Source organism: Cetorhinus maximus, chromosome 6, assembly GCF_964194155.1.
Source record: "Cetorhinus maximus chromosome 6, sCetMax3.hap1.1, whole genome shotgun sequence".
Taxonomy (NCBI): Eukaryota; Metazoa; Chordata; class Chondrichthyes; order Lamniformes; family Cetorhinidae; genus Cetorhinus; species Cetorhinus maximus.
Genome location: NC_135884.1, coordinates 127,650,944 through 127,667,836, shown reverse-complemented (window position 1 = coordinate 127,667,836; position 16,893 = coordinate 127,650,944). Strand labels below are relative to the sequence as shown.

Genomic DNA, 16,893 nt, shown 5'->3' with positions numbered 1-16,893 from the left:
ACGGCAATCACCATCATCATTTTCAGTTTCAGATGAATCCGTCTCGGGGGTTAATTCAAAAACACAATTCCTTAACTGTGGGCAGTTCATCACATAATGATACTGGGAATCGCACCGATTAACCACTCCCCGTGCATCTTTTTGCGTTTAAACGCCTACAGTCACCATCCCAGAAATGCTTTTTGTCCTGACTCAAATTGGCTAGGGTTACGACAATTTTCAGACCTCGTCATTAACCCCAACTTTGTATTGGAATCCTTGTGTAATATTTGGTCAACCTCAAAATTCAGCCACCATTGAATCCTGAAACATAGTTGTTCGCATTTGTTAAGAAAGTGGCAGTTTCCCCAGAAATTTTTTCAGGGCAGCAGCCATTTGATCTAGGAGAGGATCTCTCCCCCGTAATTGAACCCGTTAGCACTAAAAGACTATCAACGTGAGAAATGAGAGCACAGTCCAGTAATTTAAATGCTAATACTGATTCCAGAATTTCAAGTCCAAATCTCTGTAGTCTCCTATACCATTTATCAAAATCCATGATATATTCTTCCATGGACTGATCATCTGATTTCCTAAACCTATCAAAGACCATCCAAGCTTCATACACTTCCAATAACTCATCCTTTTTGTAAAAAACTTATCCAAAAATTGTAACAGAAGGTTCAATCCCTCTTCATGATCCAAATCATCCACTTTACACTCTGAAAATACCTTACTCCTTATCTTACTTTTGGCTGGTAATGATAACGCCAAAGCCAAACCTTGCTTCTTCCGGGGTATGGAAGTAACCCAGCTCCACATTTCAACTTCAACCTTCCTTTGCTGATAAGTTTCAGAGTCAGAAAAAATTGGTGGATAGTCAAAGCTTGCAATTTTGCACCATCCTTCTGCCATTTTGTAACTTAGATTGTCAGCAACAATGCATTTCTTTTCCCTCAGAGGATTGAGACAGAAATCTTCATATACAGAAACCAATCAGCAAAGCCTAAAGTTCATCCTGTGCTACCATGTTACTCGCAATAGTAGGTTGTGGTGGAAGAATTAATCCAGGTTGGTCTTTGGATTCAAGCTGGTTTATTTTCAAGACAACTCCTCGGTACTACTGACTTCCAAGTAGCTTCCACAAAAAGTGTTCCAGCTGTATCTTTTTCTTCTATTTAGATGGGATAATCAATGCCCATCACCTGTTTAACTAGCAATTGGTTTTAACAAGGCGATTGCCATATTAACATCCTATAGTGATCACAATTAAGGACAATATCATATTAGATTAATTGATTAAAATACTTTGATTACTTGATCATTACACATAACTAACCTACAAACTAATTATTAAATATGACTTCTCCTACACAGGCTGGTTGGATGTGTTCGTATTAAAAATACCATTGGAAATTTAATGCTCATCCTATTTGACTGAAATATGTTTAAACCTTGGCATTAGTAGCAGAATACTATATTTTAATGTACATCCCTTGTAAAACATGCTACAGTAACAGGAAAGCAATAATATAAAGAAAAGTTGATCCAAAATTTGTGATTTAAAATTTTTCCCAATGTTAACCAATGAAACTACATAAACTTATAAGATGCTCTTATATGAACATAAATTGCTGTACACAAAATTGGCTGCTGCATTTCTTACATTACAGCGGTGACAATCGAAAAGTACTTAATTGGCTGCAAAGCACATTGGTATGTCCTAAGGTGATGAAAGGTGCTATATAAATTCAAGTTCTTTTCTTTTAATTGAGGATTGGTAACAGTAGGACATTTGAGGGAGTGTTTTGATCAATAGGTTGAACTAATGTCTAGTTATGAATATGGTAATAATTTAGATGAATTCCTGTATTAACTCTTATGGAGCTCATTATTCCTATAGCGAACAGTATTAAAAAAGATGTCTTGTGTGACTGGTTCTGTAATCCAGCTGGCACCCTAGTGACGGGTTTCACCAATTTCACTCCACCAGTACTTTCTATTTTTTGTGATTTCAGTTAAAAAGTACAACCACAGTTGCTGCAAGCCGAGATTTTAAGGAGGACAGAATATGGCTAAATGGAAAAGAGGAAAATATCAACCACCCAAGGCTGCAGTCTTGCTTACGAGAAAGTGTGTATCCATTATGCAATCAAAATAAGCTTTCTGAAAATGGCACTATAGCAATAGAAAACGTTCTATTGATTGCTGACTTATGTGAGAAGGTGTTGATTCTTCTATGTCAATCAAGTATCAGTCCACACTTTCTGCTTTAGTACATTCCAATGAGAAAGAGAAAGAAAAATTTCAAGAGAAGGGCCCACCATCTGTGGTTAACTTAAAAAGTTAAAGACAGTATCAAACTTAAAGAAAAAGCATATAATTATGCAAAGATGGGTGGCAGGTCAGAAGATCGGGAAGAATATAAAGAACAGCAAAGAATGACAAAAAGATTAATAAGGAGGGAAAAAATTAAGAGTGTGAGAGAAAGCTAGCCATTAAAATAAGACGGATGGTAAGAGTTTCTATAGATCTTTAAATAAGAAAGAACTGGTTTAACAAAGTGAGCATTAGTCCCATAGGGAGTGCGTTTGGGGAATTCATAATGGAAAGTAGGGAGATGGCAGATGAATTAAACAGTTATTTTGCTTTGGTCTTCACGATAGAGGACACAAGTAGCATCCTAGATATAGCTGTAAATCAGGAAATGGAAGGGAGGGAGGAACTCGGGAAAATTACAAACACCAGGGAAATGGTATTGAGCAAATTGTTGGGGCTGTGGGCTGACAAATCCACAGGTCCGGATGGACTTCACCCTAAGGTCTTGAAAGAAGTGGCTAGTGAGATAGTTGATATACAGGTTTTAATTTTCCAAAATTCCCTAGATTTGGGGAAGGTTCCATTAGATTGAAAATAGCAAATATAACTCCTTTATTCAAAAAGGGAGGGAGACAGAAAGCAGGAAATTATAGGCCAGTCAGCCTAACATCTGTTATAGGGAAAATGTTAAAAGCTATTATTAAAGATGTTATAGCAGGGCACTTAGAAAAATTCAAGGCAATCAGGCAGAGTCAACATGGTTTTGTAAAAAGGAAATCATGTTTAACCAATTTATTGGAGTTCTTTGAAGGAGTCACGTGCTGTCGATAAAGGGGATGTACTGTACTTAGATTTCCAGAAGGCATTTGATAAAGTGCCACATCAAAGATTATTGCAAAAATTAAAAGCTCATGGTGTAGGGGGTAACATATTAGCATGGATAGAAGATTGGCTAGCTAACAGAAAGCGGAGAGTTGGCATAAGTGGGTCTTTTTTCTGGTTGGCAGGATTTGATGAGTGGTGTGCCAGAGGGATCAGTGCTGGGGCCTCAACTTTTTACAATTTATATAAATGACTTAGATGAAGGGACCGAAGGAGTGGTTGTTAAATTTGCTAATGATACAAAGATAGATAGGAAAGAAAATTGTGAAGAGGACGTCAGGAGGCTACAAAGTGACAAAGATAGGTTAAGTGAGTGGGCAAAGATCTGGGAAATGGAGTATAATGTGGGCAAATGTGAAATCGTTGATTTTGGACAGGAAGAAAAAAAAAGAAGCTTATTATCTAAATGGTGAGAGATTGCAGAGCTCTGAAATTCAGAGAGATCTGCATGTCCTAGTGCATGAATCACAGAAGGTTGGTATGCAGGTACAGCAATTAATTAGGAAAGCCAATAGAATGTTATCATTTATTGTGAGGGGAATTGATTACAAAAGTAGGGAGTTTATGCTTCAGTTGTACAGGGCATTGGTAAGGCCACATCTGGAGTATTGTGTACAATACTGGTCTCCTTATTTAAATAAAGATGTAAATGTGTAAGAAGCAGTTCGCAGAAGGTTTACTGGATGAATACCAGGAATGGGCGGGTTGTCCTATGAGGAAAGGCTGGACAGGTTAGGCTTGTATCCAGTGGGGGTCACTGTTTAAAAATAAGGGGTCGCTCATTTAAGACAGAGAATTTTTTTCTTTCAGAGGGCTGTGAGTCTTTGGAACTCTCTTCCTCAAAAGGCAGTGGAAGCAGAGTCTTTGAATATTTGTAAGGCAGAGCTAGATAGATTCTTGATTAACAAGGGGGTGCAAGGTGGGAGGTTACACCCTGATCAGTCATGATGTTATTGAATGGCAGAGCAGGCTCAAGGGGCCGAATGGCCTACTCCTGCTCCTAATTTGTATGTTTATTTGTATGTATGTATGAATCAGCTATGTGTTAGTAGCTGTCTAAAATAAGGGATTTTTGAGGAAGGAGGTTATGAATATTTTGTGGCTTAGAATGATGTTGCAATTCCAAGTTATCCTTAAATGTTCTGATATTTACATTAGAACTAGGTTTGTTGAACTGAAGATTCTGATCAGCACAAGCAGTTGTACAAAAAATGATTTCCCAATCTGCTGCCTGCATTTGTAAATTTAATTACCTCTATCACTTGGGGTTTAAACTGATTAATACATGGACAAGTGGAGTGTAGAATCTTGTGTACAAATGAGGAAGAACTTGACGTCCGCTCATCAGTTATCCAGGTTTCTTTACATTTTGAATAGATATTGTGTTCTTCTTGGAGTATCTTTTATTTATCATAAAGGACCAGTGTACATCAAAGCAGTTTAATTATTGCCTTTTTAAAGCCTTTGTATGCCAAACAATAAGTGTGATGTTCATGCCCATGATGAATGCACAATTTCGTTGAATCCTTGTGGTTTAGCGCTGCATCCTCACTCTCTTCATCACACTGTTGGCAGCGATGCCTTCAGCTCCCCAGCCACATGATCTGGAATTCCAACCCTAATTCCCTCCACATCTATAGCTTCCCCTCCTTTAAAATCCTCCTTAAAGCAGATCTCTTGAATCAAGCCTTTGGTCACATCTTTCCTAATGTCTCCTTTGACCTTAATGTCCATTTTCCTTTAACCTCTATGAAGCATCTTGGGATATGTTTCTACAAGGTACTTTGTACACACCAAAGAAAACTGCAGACACATTGCTGCATATTACAATTATATATAAATACAATATTGGCATTTGGCCTTGATTCCTACATTATAATAGTGGCTATACTTCAATAATACTTATTGTGAAAGATGCTGCAGCAATGCATGTTTTAAAAAATTTTTTTACAGTTATTTAATGGGTGCTAACATAAAACTTGGTGATCTGTTTCTTTTCACCTTTTGCTTGCCTCATTTCCCAGGGTAATGTTCTGGGGACCTGGGTTCGAATCCTGCCACGGCAGATGGTGGCATTTGAATTCAACAAAAATCTGGAATTAAAAGTCTAATGATGACCATGAAACCATTGTTGATTGTTGTAAAAACCCATCTGGTTCACCAATGTCCTTTAGGGAAGGAAATCTGCCATCCTTACCTGGTCTGGCCCACATGTGACTACAGATCCATTGCAATGTGGCTGACTCTTAAATGCCCTCTGAAATGGCCTAGCAAGCCGCTCAGTTGTATCAAACTGCTACAAAGTCTCAAAAAAGGAATGAGCCCAGACGGACCACCCGGTATCGACCTAGGCACTGGAAACAACAACAGCAAACTCAGCCCTCTCAACCCTGCAAAGTCCTCCTTACTAACATCTGGGACCTAGTGCCAAAATTGGGAGAGTTGACTCACAGACTAGTTAAACAACAGCCTGACATAGTCATCCTCTTGGAATCATTTCTTACAGATAATGCCCCAGACACCATGATCACCATCCCTGGGTATGTCCTGTCCCAACGGCTGGTGGCAGCACAGTCGGGAGGGAGTTGCCCTGGGAGTCCTCAACATCGACGCTGAACTCCGTGAAGTCTCAAGGCATCAGGTCAAACATGGGCAAGGAAGCCTCCTGCTGATTACCACATGGCGTCCTCCCTCAGCTGATGAATCAGTACTCCTCCATGTTGAACACCACTAGGAGGAAGCACTGAGGGTGGCAAGGCACAGAATGTACTCTGGATGAAGGGCTTCAATGTCCATCAATGGAAATCAGGGGGGAAACTCTCCACTGGTTGGAGTCATAGCTAGCACAAAGGAAGATGGTTGTGGTTGTTGGAGGTCGGTCATCTCAACTCCAGGACATCACTGCACTCAGGGAAGTGTCCTCGGCCCAACCATCTTCAGCTATTTCATCAATGACCTTCCTTCCATCATAAGGTCAGAAGTGGGGATGTTCGCTAATGATTGCACAATGTTCAGCACTATTTGCGACTCCTCAGGTACTGAAGCAGTCCATGTCCACCTGCAGCAAGACCTGGGTAATATCCAGGCTTGGGCTGACAAGTGGCAAGTAACATTTGCGCCACACAAGTGCCAGGCGATGATCATCTCCAACAAGAGAGAATCTAACCATCGCCCCTTGATGTTCAATGGCATTATCATCACTGAACTCCCCACTATCAACATCCTGGGGGGTTACCATTGACCAGAAATTGAACTGGACTAGCCATATAAATACTGTGGCTACAAGAGCAGCTCAGAGGCTAGGAATTGTGCGACAAGTAACCCACCTCCCGACTCCCCAAAGCCTGTCCACCATCTGCAAGGCACAAGTCAGGAGTGTGATGGAATACTCCCTACTTGCCTGGATGGGTCCAGCTCCCACAACACTAAAGAAGCTTGACACCATCCAGGCCAAAGCAGCCCGCTTGATTGGCACCACATCCACAAACATTCACTCCCTCCACCACCGACAGACAGTAGCAGCAGGGTGTACCATCTACAAGATGCAGTGCAGGAATCCACCAAGGCCCCTTAGACAGCATCTTCCAAACCCACGACCAATACCATCCAGAAGGACCTGGGCAGCAGGTAGGTGGGAACACCACCACCTGGATATTCCCCTCCAACCCACTCACCATCCTGACTTGGAAATATATCGCCATTCCTTCACTGTTGCTGGGTCAAAATCCTGGAACTCCCTCCCTAACAGCACTGTGGGTGTACCTACACCACATGGACTGCAGCAGTTCAAGAAGGCAGCTCACCACCACCTTCTCAAGGGCAATTAGGGATGGGCAATAAATGCTGGCCCAGCCAGCATAGCCCACATCCCGTGAATTAATAAAAAAATATATATTGTAACATCGAGGTAGATGTTTTGCTAGTCCTATTTACAGTTTTTGCTCAATTAATAGAGGCTTCCTTATGGTTCTGATGCTTTCTCTTTTTTTAAACTACCTAAAATCACACTTCTTACAAAAATCTCAAATTTGCATGAAATTTTGAACTAAACACTATATTGAGTTTAATGCAATATTTACAATTTTACCACAACCTGTAACTCAAAAAAATGTGGCAAAATGGATGTCTTATTTGTACTTTGCATAGATTAACCCTTTAAGCTCTTGTATCAGTTTAGAATTTCCCTAGGGTCAATTGCCAATCTTTGAGTTATAACCACACATCAATCAAGAATCCATTTAAAAATAGGACACTAACGTTCACATTTTTCCTTAGAAATATGAGGGAAAAGTAAAGTACACAATTTCAATCTAAAGCGTGTATTTAAACAGAAGACATTCAGTGGTAATATTGAATACGTAGGGGAGTATTTTTCCCTCGTCGGGCTGGCTCAATAGGGTTGGGCAGCCGACCACTGCCCGCAATCTGGGCTGGACCGCGATTTTACGCTGGTGGGCCAATTAATGTTATAAAACATGTCCCCGCTGTCACAGGAGCAGAGACATGTTATAAATGAAATGTTAAAATTTTTATTTTATTTTTAATTGCTATTGGAAACCTCATCCCGCCCGTGGATGAGGTTTCCTAAAAAATGCAAAGGCCGCTTGACCTTTTTGGCTGCCTGCCAGCCATAACATTTCTTTCAATTATGACTTTAATGGCCTTAATAGGCCTTTTAATTGTCGGCGGGTGCGCTGCCGACTCCGGTGTGTGCCCGCTGACCGAAATATCGCGTGAGTGCGTGATGACGTCGGGACGCTCGCCCAACATCATCGCGCGTCATTTTATGCTCTGCCAGGTTGGGCGTGCGTTTTGTGTTTGCATTGTAACTGTTTCTGGCAGTGTTTACAGTATTTGTAAAATAATATGGACTTTTTTTATACATGCTTCTAAAATGATTAAAGCGTGATCTGTAATTACAGAAATACTTGGATCTGCAAATTTTCATGAGTTTGGAATTTTCTTTCTCTCCTAGTCCGTCGAATAGCAAGAAAAAGAAGAAGCAGTGGTGATGGAAATTCTAACACGTTAACCCTCCACCATAAAATTCATATCTGCTCTGTAAATAACTTTCCCACAGCAGCGGGTCTGGCATCCTCTGCAGCAGGTTATGCTTGTCTGGGTAAGCAAGTTGGGAAACAAACCATAGACCTTTATAACATGCATTCAAGATAAAATGGGGTGGGAATTAGTCTGGGCCCCGACAGAGAGGATCCAGGCTGTCCAGAAATTAGACCTGGTACCTCAGTTACACCTTTGCGGCCTCACAGGCAGTTGGCAGTTTTTTGAGTTCAAACAATTAATAGGGGGAACGATTCAATTTTGTTTTCTTTTTAATCCTTTGACACATACTTTTCCAAAATTGGCGCTATAGCACTTCCGATAGTGCAGCACTCCCCCAGTACTGCACTAAAGTATAGCACTCCAGGACTTGAGCACAAAAATTAATCTTGAGACACCAGTGTAATACTGAGGGAGTGCTGCACTGTCAGGGGTGCTGTCTTTCAGATGAAATGTTAAACCGAGGCCCTCTCTGCCGTCTCAGGTGGATGTAAAAGAGCCCAAGATAACATTTTGAAGATGAGCAGAGGAATTATCCCCGATGTCTTGACTAATATTTATCCCTCAATCAACATTATTTAAATAAAATATGTGGCATTATCCTTTTGCTCTTTGTGGGAACTTACCATGCGCAAGTTGGCTGTTGCAATTCCAACATTACAATGATGATTACACTTCATAGGCACTTCATTAGCTATAAAGCACTTTGGGATCTCAAGTCATCATGAAATGCAAGTCCTTCTTTCTATGTTTTACAATTTCACTAACTGATGTTCCTCCATTGCAGTCTACACACTTGCCAAGCTGCATGGTTTGGAAGGAGAGCTATCTGAGATTGCTCGTCAGGGTTCAGGTAGTGCATGCAGAAGCATGTACGGAGGGTTTGTGCAATGGATAATGGGAGTGAAAGAAGATGGGAGCGATAGCATCGCACAGCAGATTGAGCCAGAAACTCACTGGCCAGAGCTCCGAGTTCTTATATTAGTGGTGAGTCTGTGACAACCTGAACAAAGTCATTCTATAGAGTCAGTACCTCTCTTGGGCCTGCTTGTACGGGAGACTGCCTTTTTAACAATTATGTTTACCTACATTCTTTTTCACTTTAAACGCAGGATTAGCTGGAGATTGTTTTAACAGTGTCGAGTAGGCTGTGGATAGTTGGATGTTCTACAAAAAGTATAAAACGTTTCATCCACCCTATTTGAAATGAACATAGGAGACACTGAAATAAAAGCAGGAAATGCTAGGAACACTCAGCAGATCAGACATCATGGGCAGAACTTTTAGCTCGGAGAACGGGCACACGCCTGACCCGCTCGAGCGTTAAATAAAGCGCATGACGTCAGCTGGACGTGCCTACGTTAACGCACACTCTCGCGATATTTCGCTAGCGGATGCGCAGTGGAGACGGAGGCGCTCCCGCCATTAATCAAGAGGCCAGTTAAGGCCCTTGAGACGCCAATTGTCTCCAACTTTACAAAGCCCGTGCGATTTTTAGGCCGTCACATGGGCAAAACAGGCAGGTGGGCAGGCCACAATTTGCAAAATCTCATCCATGGGCGGGATAAGAGGGGTCTGTGGCCTTGTCAAAGCGATTAATGAGGAGTTCAGGATATCACTTGCTGCAGGTTGCTTCTGTGAACAGGACAGCTTCATCTCGCTTCAGAGCTGCATTCAGAGAATTTAGAGGCTTCAGTTCAGGACTCACCTGTTGTTTTCCAGGCCCCTGGAGGATTCACACAGCGTGGGCCCTTCCAAGTATCAGACAGCCTTCCCTTACCCTGGGAATGGGGATTGTGGTCTCTGCTGGTGGCACCTCCTCCTCTGAGGAGGAGAAGGCCAGAAGGGGGAGGATGCCAGGTGTCCCTATTCAGCTTCCAGGGGAGGGACCTGTGGGAGGAGAGGCGCAGGCACAAGGGGCGCAGGGCCATCAGGTAGTCCAAGGCTGAAGGGGCTGCAGAAGACACCACAATCCTGCAGCCAGGGTTTACAGGTGGCGGTGCAGCTACCTCAATACGCCTGAGGTCCAGTGCCGACGGAGGCTCCATGTCTCAAGGGAGACAGTGACCTCCATCTGTCAGAGGATCGGCCCTGAGATCAGCTCCGACTGTGTGGGTGGACGCCCCATGCCAGTGGCGCTGAAGATCACGGTGGCCCTCAACTTCTATGCCTCCAGCTCTTTCCTGGGGTCAGTGGGGGATCTTTGTGGAGTCTCCCAGTCAGTCCATAGTTGTGTCAAACTGGTGATAGGCGCTCTGTTCAGGCGTGCATTGACTTTCATTCATTGCTGTACGGATGAGGCCAGCTAGGCAGATCGAGCCAGCCAGGCAGAGCGAGCCAGAGGCTTCGCAGTGATTGCTGGGTTCCCCCACATCCAGGGTGCAATGGACTGCACACATGTGGCCATCATTAGTTTAAGTCATGACACTGTCACTGCGCATGCCTGGCACCCTGATGGGACAGAGATATACATCATGGTGCCCTCGTCTTTCCATTATCAATGGGGATTCCAGGCTCACAACAATATCGATACTACACTGGAATGGTTGCAATAACCGACATTCTCACCTCAGTGCACTGCACTCTTACCTTCCTTTGGCACCCCAACCTCAGCGCGGCTGCTTGACTGAGGTGCACGGCGTCTCTCCAGCTCCAAGGCCTCCTGCTCGTATCGCGTGAGGATGAGGAGATGTGGTGGGTCCCCCGACAGTCCGCGAGCTCCCAGCATTGTTATGGGATGATTTCTCCTGAAAGGATAGAGGAGCATTGATTAGTTCCCCCTCTACCTGCAGCGCCACTGCAGCCTGGCCAATCCCACCTGAGGACCACCTCGCAGGGCTCAGCCGATTCATGACCCAGGGGCCACAAGGCACTCAGTCCAAGCAGCCAGGGCTCACCCCCTTGGCCAGCTCCTGCCTCATTGACATTTTCCACTCACACTCTTAACAACTCTGAGGTCCACGGGGGGATGGGCAGCTTTTAACTGTTCTGCAAAGTGACCCATGCCAACACGGTACTCACCCTTCCTGATCACAGCAGATCATTGAACTGCTTCCAGCGCTGCACCCATGTGCGCCTCACCACATTGTGGCTGCTGACTCAGGATGCCACCCCCTCCCAGGTCTTTTTGGTGAGGTGGGAGGGGGAGCCTCCTCCTCCCGTCTCTGGGGAGCAGGGTTTCTCTCTGCACTGCCACCTCCTCCAGGAGGGCTGCGAGGCACTCGTCTGAGAAACACGGGGCCGACTGCCCTGCCGGCCTGTTCTCCCGCCTGCTGTGTCCACTTGCTACAGTCTCCATTCACAAGAATTCCGTGTCTTTCAGTGGCAGCCTTCCAGGGGCTGGCGAGGCCACATTGGAATCAGCCGCCAGGTCGCCATTGGATCCGACGGACATCATGACCCCGACCCGGCCCGCCCTTTTGGGCTCATTCCCAGGCCATGTATCATGTTGGGCAGGCCTTAATTGGCCCGCCACCCGTGTAAAATCATGGAGCGCTGCTGATCGCAGGTGGCTTCCTGAAAGCCCTGCCCACCCCTGCCGATCCCACAGGCCAAGGGCAAAATTCTGCCCCTTGTGTGGACAAAGGAAGGTAGCGTTAACATTGCAGATCAATAAACTTTTGCCAGACCTGAGAGATGAACAACTTATAAGGAGGAACAGAGCTGGGAAGAGAAGGCTGGGAGATAATAAATAATGGTCTGTGATTTAGGTGGAAAAGAGATGACTAAATGACAGAAGTAGGGAATGATTAAGAAAAAAGAAATAATAATGAGAGAAATTAGAAAATCAAATATGTATCTAGGAGCCTTTATCATGGATGGGTGGATTTTAATGTGGTTGCCTATTAGTGAGCAGTAATTACTGAGAGAAACAATTGCATTACTGACCCCACTAGCCACCATTTTCATAGCATGCAGTAATTTACGTGTGCAAGTGGGTGAATGAACAAGTTGCACTAGTAATTTTGTAATAAGTAGAAAGAATATGGAATTCCTTCAGCATTTTGTTGTTGTAATATGTAGAATGCTTGTCTCAGAGTGTTTGGTATTGGAAAGCATTAGCTCTTTTTTAATGTTAATTTGTTGTAAACCTTCAGCACACGATAGAAAAGATATAGGAAGACTGATCATATCCTGAGAAGGGTGAAGGGGAGGAGAAAGCTACATCTTTATATTCCTTTGTTAGTAAAGGACCCTTAAACATGGCACATTATTAACAGAGAACGTTGTATTATGCTAAGACTCCCAAGAGTAACTAGTTGATATTTCCTTGAATCATGAAAAATATTGCTTCGTACTCATCATCCCAAATGTTTTTTATGCATTCGTGTGATGTGGGCATTGCTGGCTAGGCCAACATTTATTGTCCATCCCTGATTGCCCTTAAGAAGGAGGTGGTGAGCTGCCTTCTTGAACTGCTACAGTCCATGTGGTTTAGGTACACCCATAGTGCAGTGCTCTTTATAAACTTTAGAGAATTAACCAATATGCCACATTACAATCATTTACTGTTACTGGATATTCCAGAGCAACCTCAACAATATAAAGCAATTTACAAATGATTCAGTCAATAACTTCTTCAGTCTAGTTTTCAAACATCCTATACCTGCTGCTTCACATAACAATTAATTTTGGTTCAATCTGAAGTGTTTTTTTTGTATGGTAGTTTTATTTGCAAAATTAAAGAAATATGAAAAGCCAAAAATTTCAAACATCAACCCAACAAAGATATATCTTAGGTGCTAAAGCCTATCAGAGTTTTTGCACTTTACAATTTGCCTCATTTTTCCTGTCTCCCAACAGTCCTAATTTTGGCCCTAAGTAGCTACTACTATCAGTGGGTATGTATTTCAGCTTTGTGGCTAACAGTATCATCAGCACATTAGTTCTTTCATTGCTGAAATAAAAATGTTGTTGTAACCCTTGAATGTTTTTTGTGTGCCAAAGCAAGTTGTCATGTAAAGGTCACCCTAAACCTATACATTAGAAAACTGTTTGTGTAGCTCTTACTTTCCATGCACTTACTTTCATTGTCTTCATTACAGTCTTTTAGTGGAGACCATGATTATACTAAACTTAGTTTTTAAAAAAGTAATCATCTGATGTCACGCTCTGGCCAACCTATGTTAGTCTACAATCTTCAGATTCTAACTTGTTCTAAATGGCCTGCTTTTCAGTGTTCCAGTCTCCTGTGGTAGTGAACATGTCTAGAAGCTCAGCTGCTTTTTGCTTCTTTTCCAGGTCAGTGCGGAGCAGAAGCCTGTTGGTAGTACAGCTGGGATGCAAACCAGTGTCAAGACCAGTCCATTGCTGAAGGTGTGAAATTCTTTCATTTGAAGTATTAGTAATCTTTTGTAAACCTAGAATTACCTATAAATTGCAACAAAAAAATGGGGCAGGAGGAGGGCAAGTGCGACCTGCGCACATGCGCACAAGTGAGTGCTGCATAATCTCCCTGAGGCACAGAGCTGCCTCAGGGGGATGAACATATATGATCAAAAATTAAAAATGTAACGAAACATGTCCCCTCATGTGACTCTGTCACATGAGCAGGGACATGTTATTAATGAAAAATTAAAGTTTTTGTTTTATTTTTATTTGCTTTTGGAAACCTCATCCTGCCCGTGGATGAGGTTTCCAAAAATGTACAAAGGCCGCTTGGCGTTTTCGCCTGCCCGCCAACTGTAAGGTTGGACTGGCAGCGAAAAATTAACTTTTTAATGGCCTTAATAGGCCTTTTAATTGTTGGCGGGCACGTTGCCGACTCCGGCACATGCCCTCTGACCGAAATATCGTGTGTCATTTTACACTCGGTCGAGTCAGGTGCGCGCCTGGCCGCCCGCCGAGCGAAAAATTTTACCCCCAGTCTTTAAATGGGACATGGTCTCTGCTTCACACATTCCCAAAGCCTCAAACCCTTCTGTATAAAAAATAATTTGAAAAGAGACTCAGTGTAAATGGCCCAGCAGAAAAAGGGGCCAATTAAAAAGGGCCCCAAATGCAACACAAGTTAAAGCGATGACAAATTGAATAGGAACCCAAAATGACTAATGGTTATGGTAATGTTAATTATGGTAATTTCACAATTATGCTACTGCACAGACAAGTGAGTTCAGACATCACCATGGCAAAGTTGTGAAATTGAATTCAAGAAATCTAGTAGCCCCTGGGTCTGCATCACTTAGGACTTTACACCTATCAGAGAGAGATCATTTTCAAGCCTTTATTCTGGTCTGGATTCAGCCATTGGTTCCTTGTGGTGAAATTAATTGATTTATTCTGCTGTACCTCTGAAGGATAAAAGTAAACCTATTCCTTAAAAAATTATTTAGCAACTGATAATTAATCTGTGACCTTTCAGTAATGATTGGTGGTGGGGGAACAGGTCTGGAATTTTCTTGTTTCCCAATTGGAAGAAGGTGATTGAAGAAAAATGAGTGGCTGAGAGGGTAACTAGAGGAAACCAGTCCAAAACTGAAAGGGAATGTGCATTTTCTATTTTTCAGTATCGTGCTGAAATAGTTCCAAAACGAATGAAAGAAATGATTGAAGCGATCAAACGACAAGATTTTGAAATCTTTGGACAGTTAACAATGAAGGACAGTAATCAGTTTCATGCAACATGTCTCGACACCTTCCCTCCAATCTTCTATCTCAATGATATTTCCAAGTGCATCATTAACCTGGTACATAGATACAACTCCCACTTTGGAGAGACACGGGTAAGATGTTTACTGTTATCCATACCAATAGCTGTGTCCAAGTTAAAAGGTGTATACGTAGCTATTCTAAACTCCGCTCATTTCCCAAACTAGAGGTGATACATGGGCTAGAATCTCCTGTTCGGCGTGCGGGGGTGGGCCCTGCATGCTGACGTGTAAAATGATGCGCGGTGACATCGGGCGTGTGTCCCGAAGTCATTGTGTGTCATTTTGATCTTCTGTTCAGCAGGCACGCACCAGAGTTGGCTGCGTGCCCGCCAAACTGTCAAAGGCCTGTTAAGGCCATTATTAAACTAATTAACCCTATTGAGAAAGCTGCCCGTCCAACCTTAAGGTCCAGGCAGCCTTCACATTTTTCATGAAACCTCATTCACGGGCGGGATGAGGTTTCATGAAGGTTTCATTAATGAAATAAAAATTTTTATGAAAATTCATGAACATGTCCCAGCTCATGTGATACTGAAGGGACATGTCTGAATAATTTTTATTTTTTTATTTTTTGCAAATTTAAAACTTAAGTTAATCTCCCTGAGGCGAAAGAGCACAGGCCCGACTCTCCCTCCTCCCCCCACTCACACAGGTAGCGTTGAGTGCTTCCAGACGCGCGTCACCCTGGGCAGGCCTTAATTGGTGGCACGCAGCCAATCGCGGGCGGCGATCAGCTCCACGCCCGCCCGCTCCCAACTGGCCCGCCTGACGGGGAGAAAATTCTCCCCGTGAACTTTCATTGGAGAATTGATAAAACTACCTTTTTCTGACTCAGTACAAGTTCTGATCAGCTTGCTGCTAGGACATTCCAGATTATTCCAAGGTGTTGTAATATCCTATCAGCTTTGGGCCTGAATTGAAACCTAAATGGGATAAAAGTCCTGTCTGACTCCAAGGGAACTGTGAGACCCTAATGGACATGAATCCATTCTGCAGAGGCTTTCTTCATATCCCTCTCCCCAGCTGAGCCCAGGGACATTGTCTTGACTCTGCCTCCTAAAATAGTGATTATTTTGAGCATGTGCTCAACTCTGCAAATAACCCCACTAGGCAATATGTTTGATTTTGAAAACTAATGTAAAATACCTTTTTGTAAAAGATCGAACAGTCATTTGGGCAAAGAAAAACAGCTTGTGTTACTTACAGAATTCAACTTCCTGTCTCTGTGACTATTCCCTAATACAAAATAACAAAAGTGATAACCTGAACCTGAACAGAGATAACAAGTAATAATGATTGGTGCCAAATTGTCTTGATTTGTACAAATGTTCTGCACATTTTTTTATACACTGTCATTTCCATTCATTTTGAGCATCCGTATAACATTTATTAACAAGAGGGGAGAGTTGATTCATATGTATAAAATTGCCAAACACATTGCACACGTGATAAACCTTTTTTTTTTGCAGTGCTTCCTCTTCCCCATTCCAACCCCATCCTCAAACAACAACAACTTTTATAGTATCTTTGAATGTAATTAAAGTCCCAAGGCCCTTCACAGGAGCATTATAAAACAAAACACTGAGGGGCGGATCTTCCAGTCGGCGAGTGGGGGGAGGGGGGGCGCTTGCCGACACGTAAAATGATGCGGGATGACGTCGGGTAGAACTCCCAACGTCACCCTGTGTCATTTCCATTTTCGGTCGGCGGGGGTACAGCCGAGTCAGCTGTGCACCCGCCGATCTGTCAACAGCCTATTAAGTCCATTTAAAAAGTAATTAATCTCATTACTGGACCTGCCCGTCCACCTTAGTTTGGTGGGCAGGCAGGGAGCCCTGGCGGGCTTAAGAAAAAGCATGAAACCTCATCCACGGGCAGGATGAGATCTCATGAGGGTTTTTAAATATTTAATAAAGGTTTCAGTAAAAGTGATGGACATGTCCCAACTCGTGACAGTGTCACATGAGGGGACATGTCAGGGAAATGTTGTTATCATTTGCTT

At 43.0% G+C, this 16,893-nt stretch overlaps 1 protein-coding gene across 1 annotated transcript in view; it reads left to right on the top strand.

The window, feature by feature from the left end:
* mvda (mevalonate (diphospho) decarboxylase a) overlaps positions 1–16,893 on the top strand; it is a 40,300-nt gene that overhangs the window by 8,256 nt on the left and 15,151 nt on the right. Inside the window, exons 3-7 of the mRNA XM_078544471.1 lie at positions 1,998–2,112; positions 8,156–8,302; positions 9,029–9,228; positions 13,483–13,557; positions 14,748–14,963. Of these exons, the coding sequence (XP_078400597.1) occupies positions 1,998–2,112; positions 8,156–8,302; positions 9,029–9,228; positions 13,483–13,557; positions 14,748–14,963 (753 nt within the window). The remainder of the gene's footprint in view (positions 1–1,997; positions 2,113–8,155; positions 8,303–9,028; positions 9,229–13,482; positions 13,558–14,747; positions 14,964–16,893) is intronic.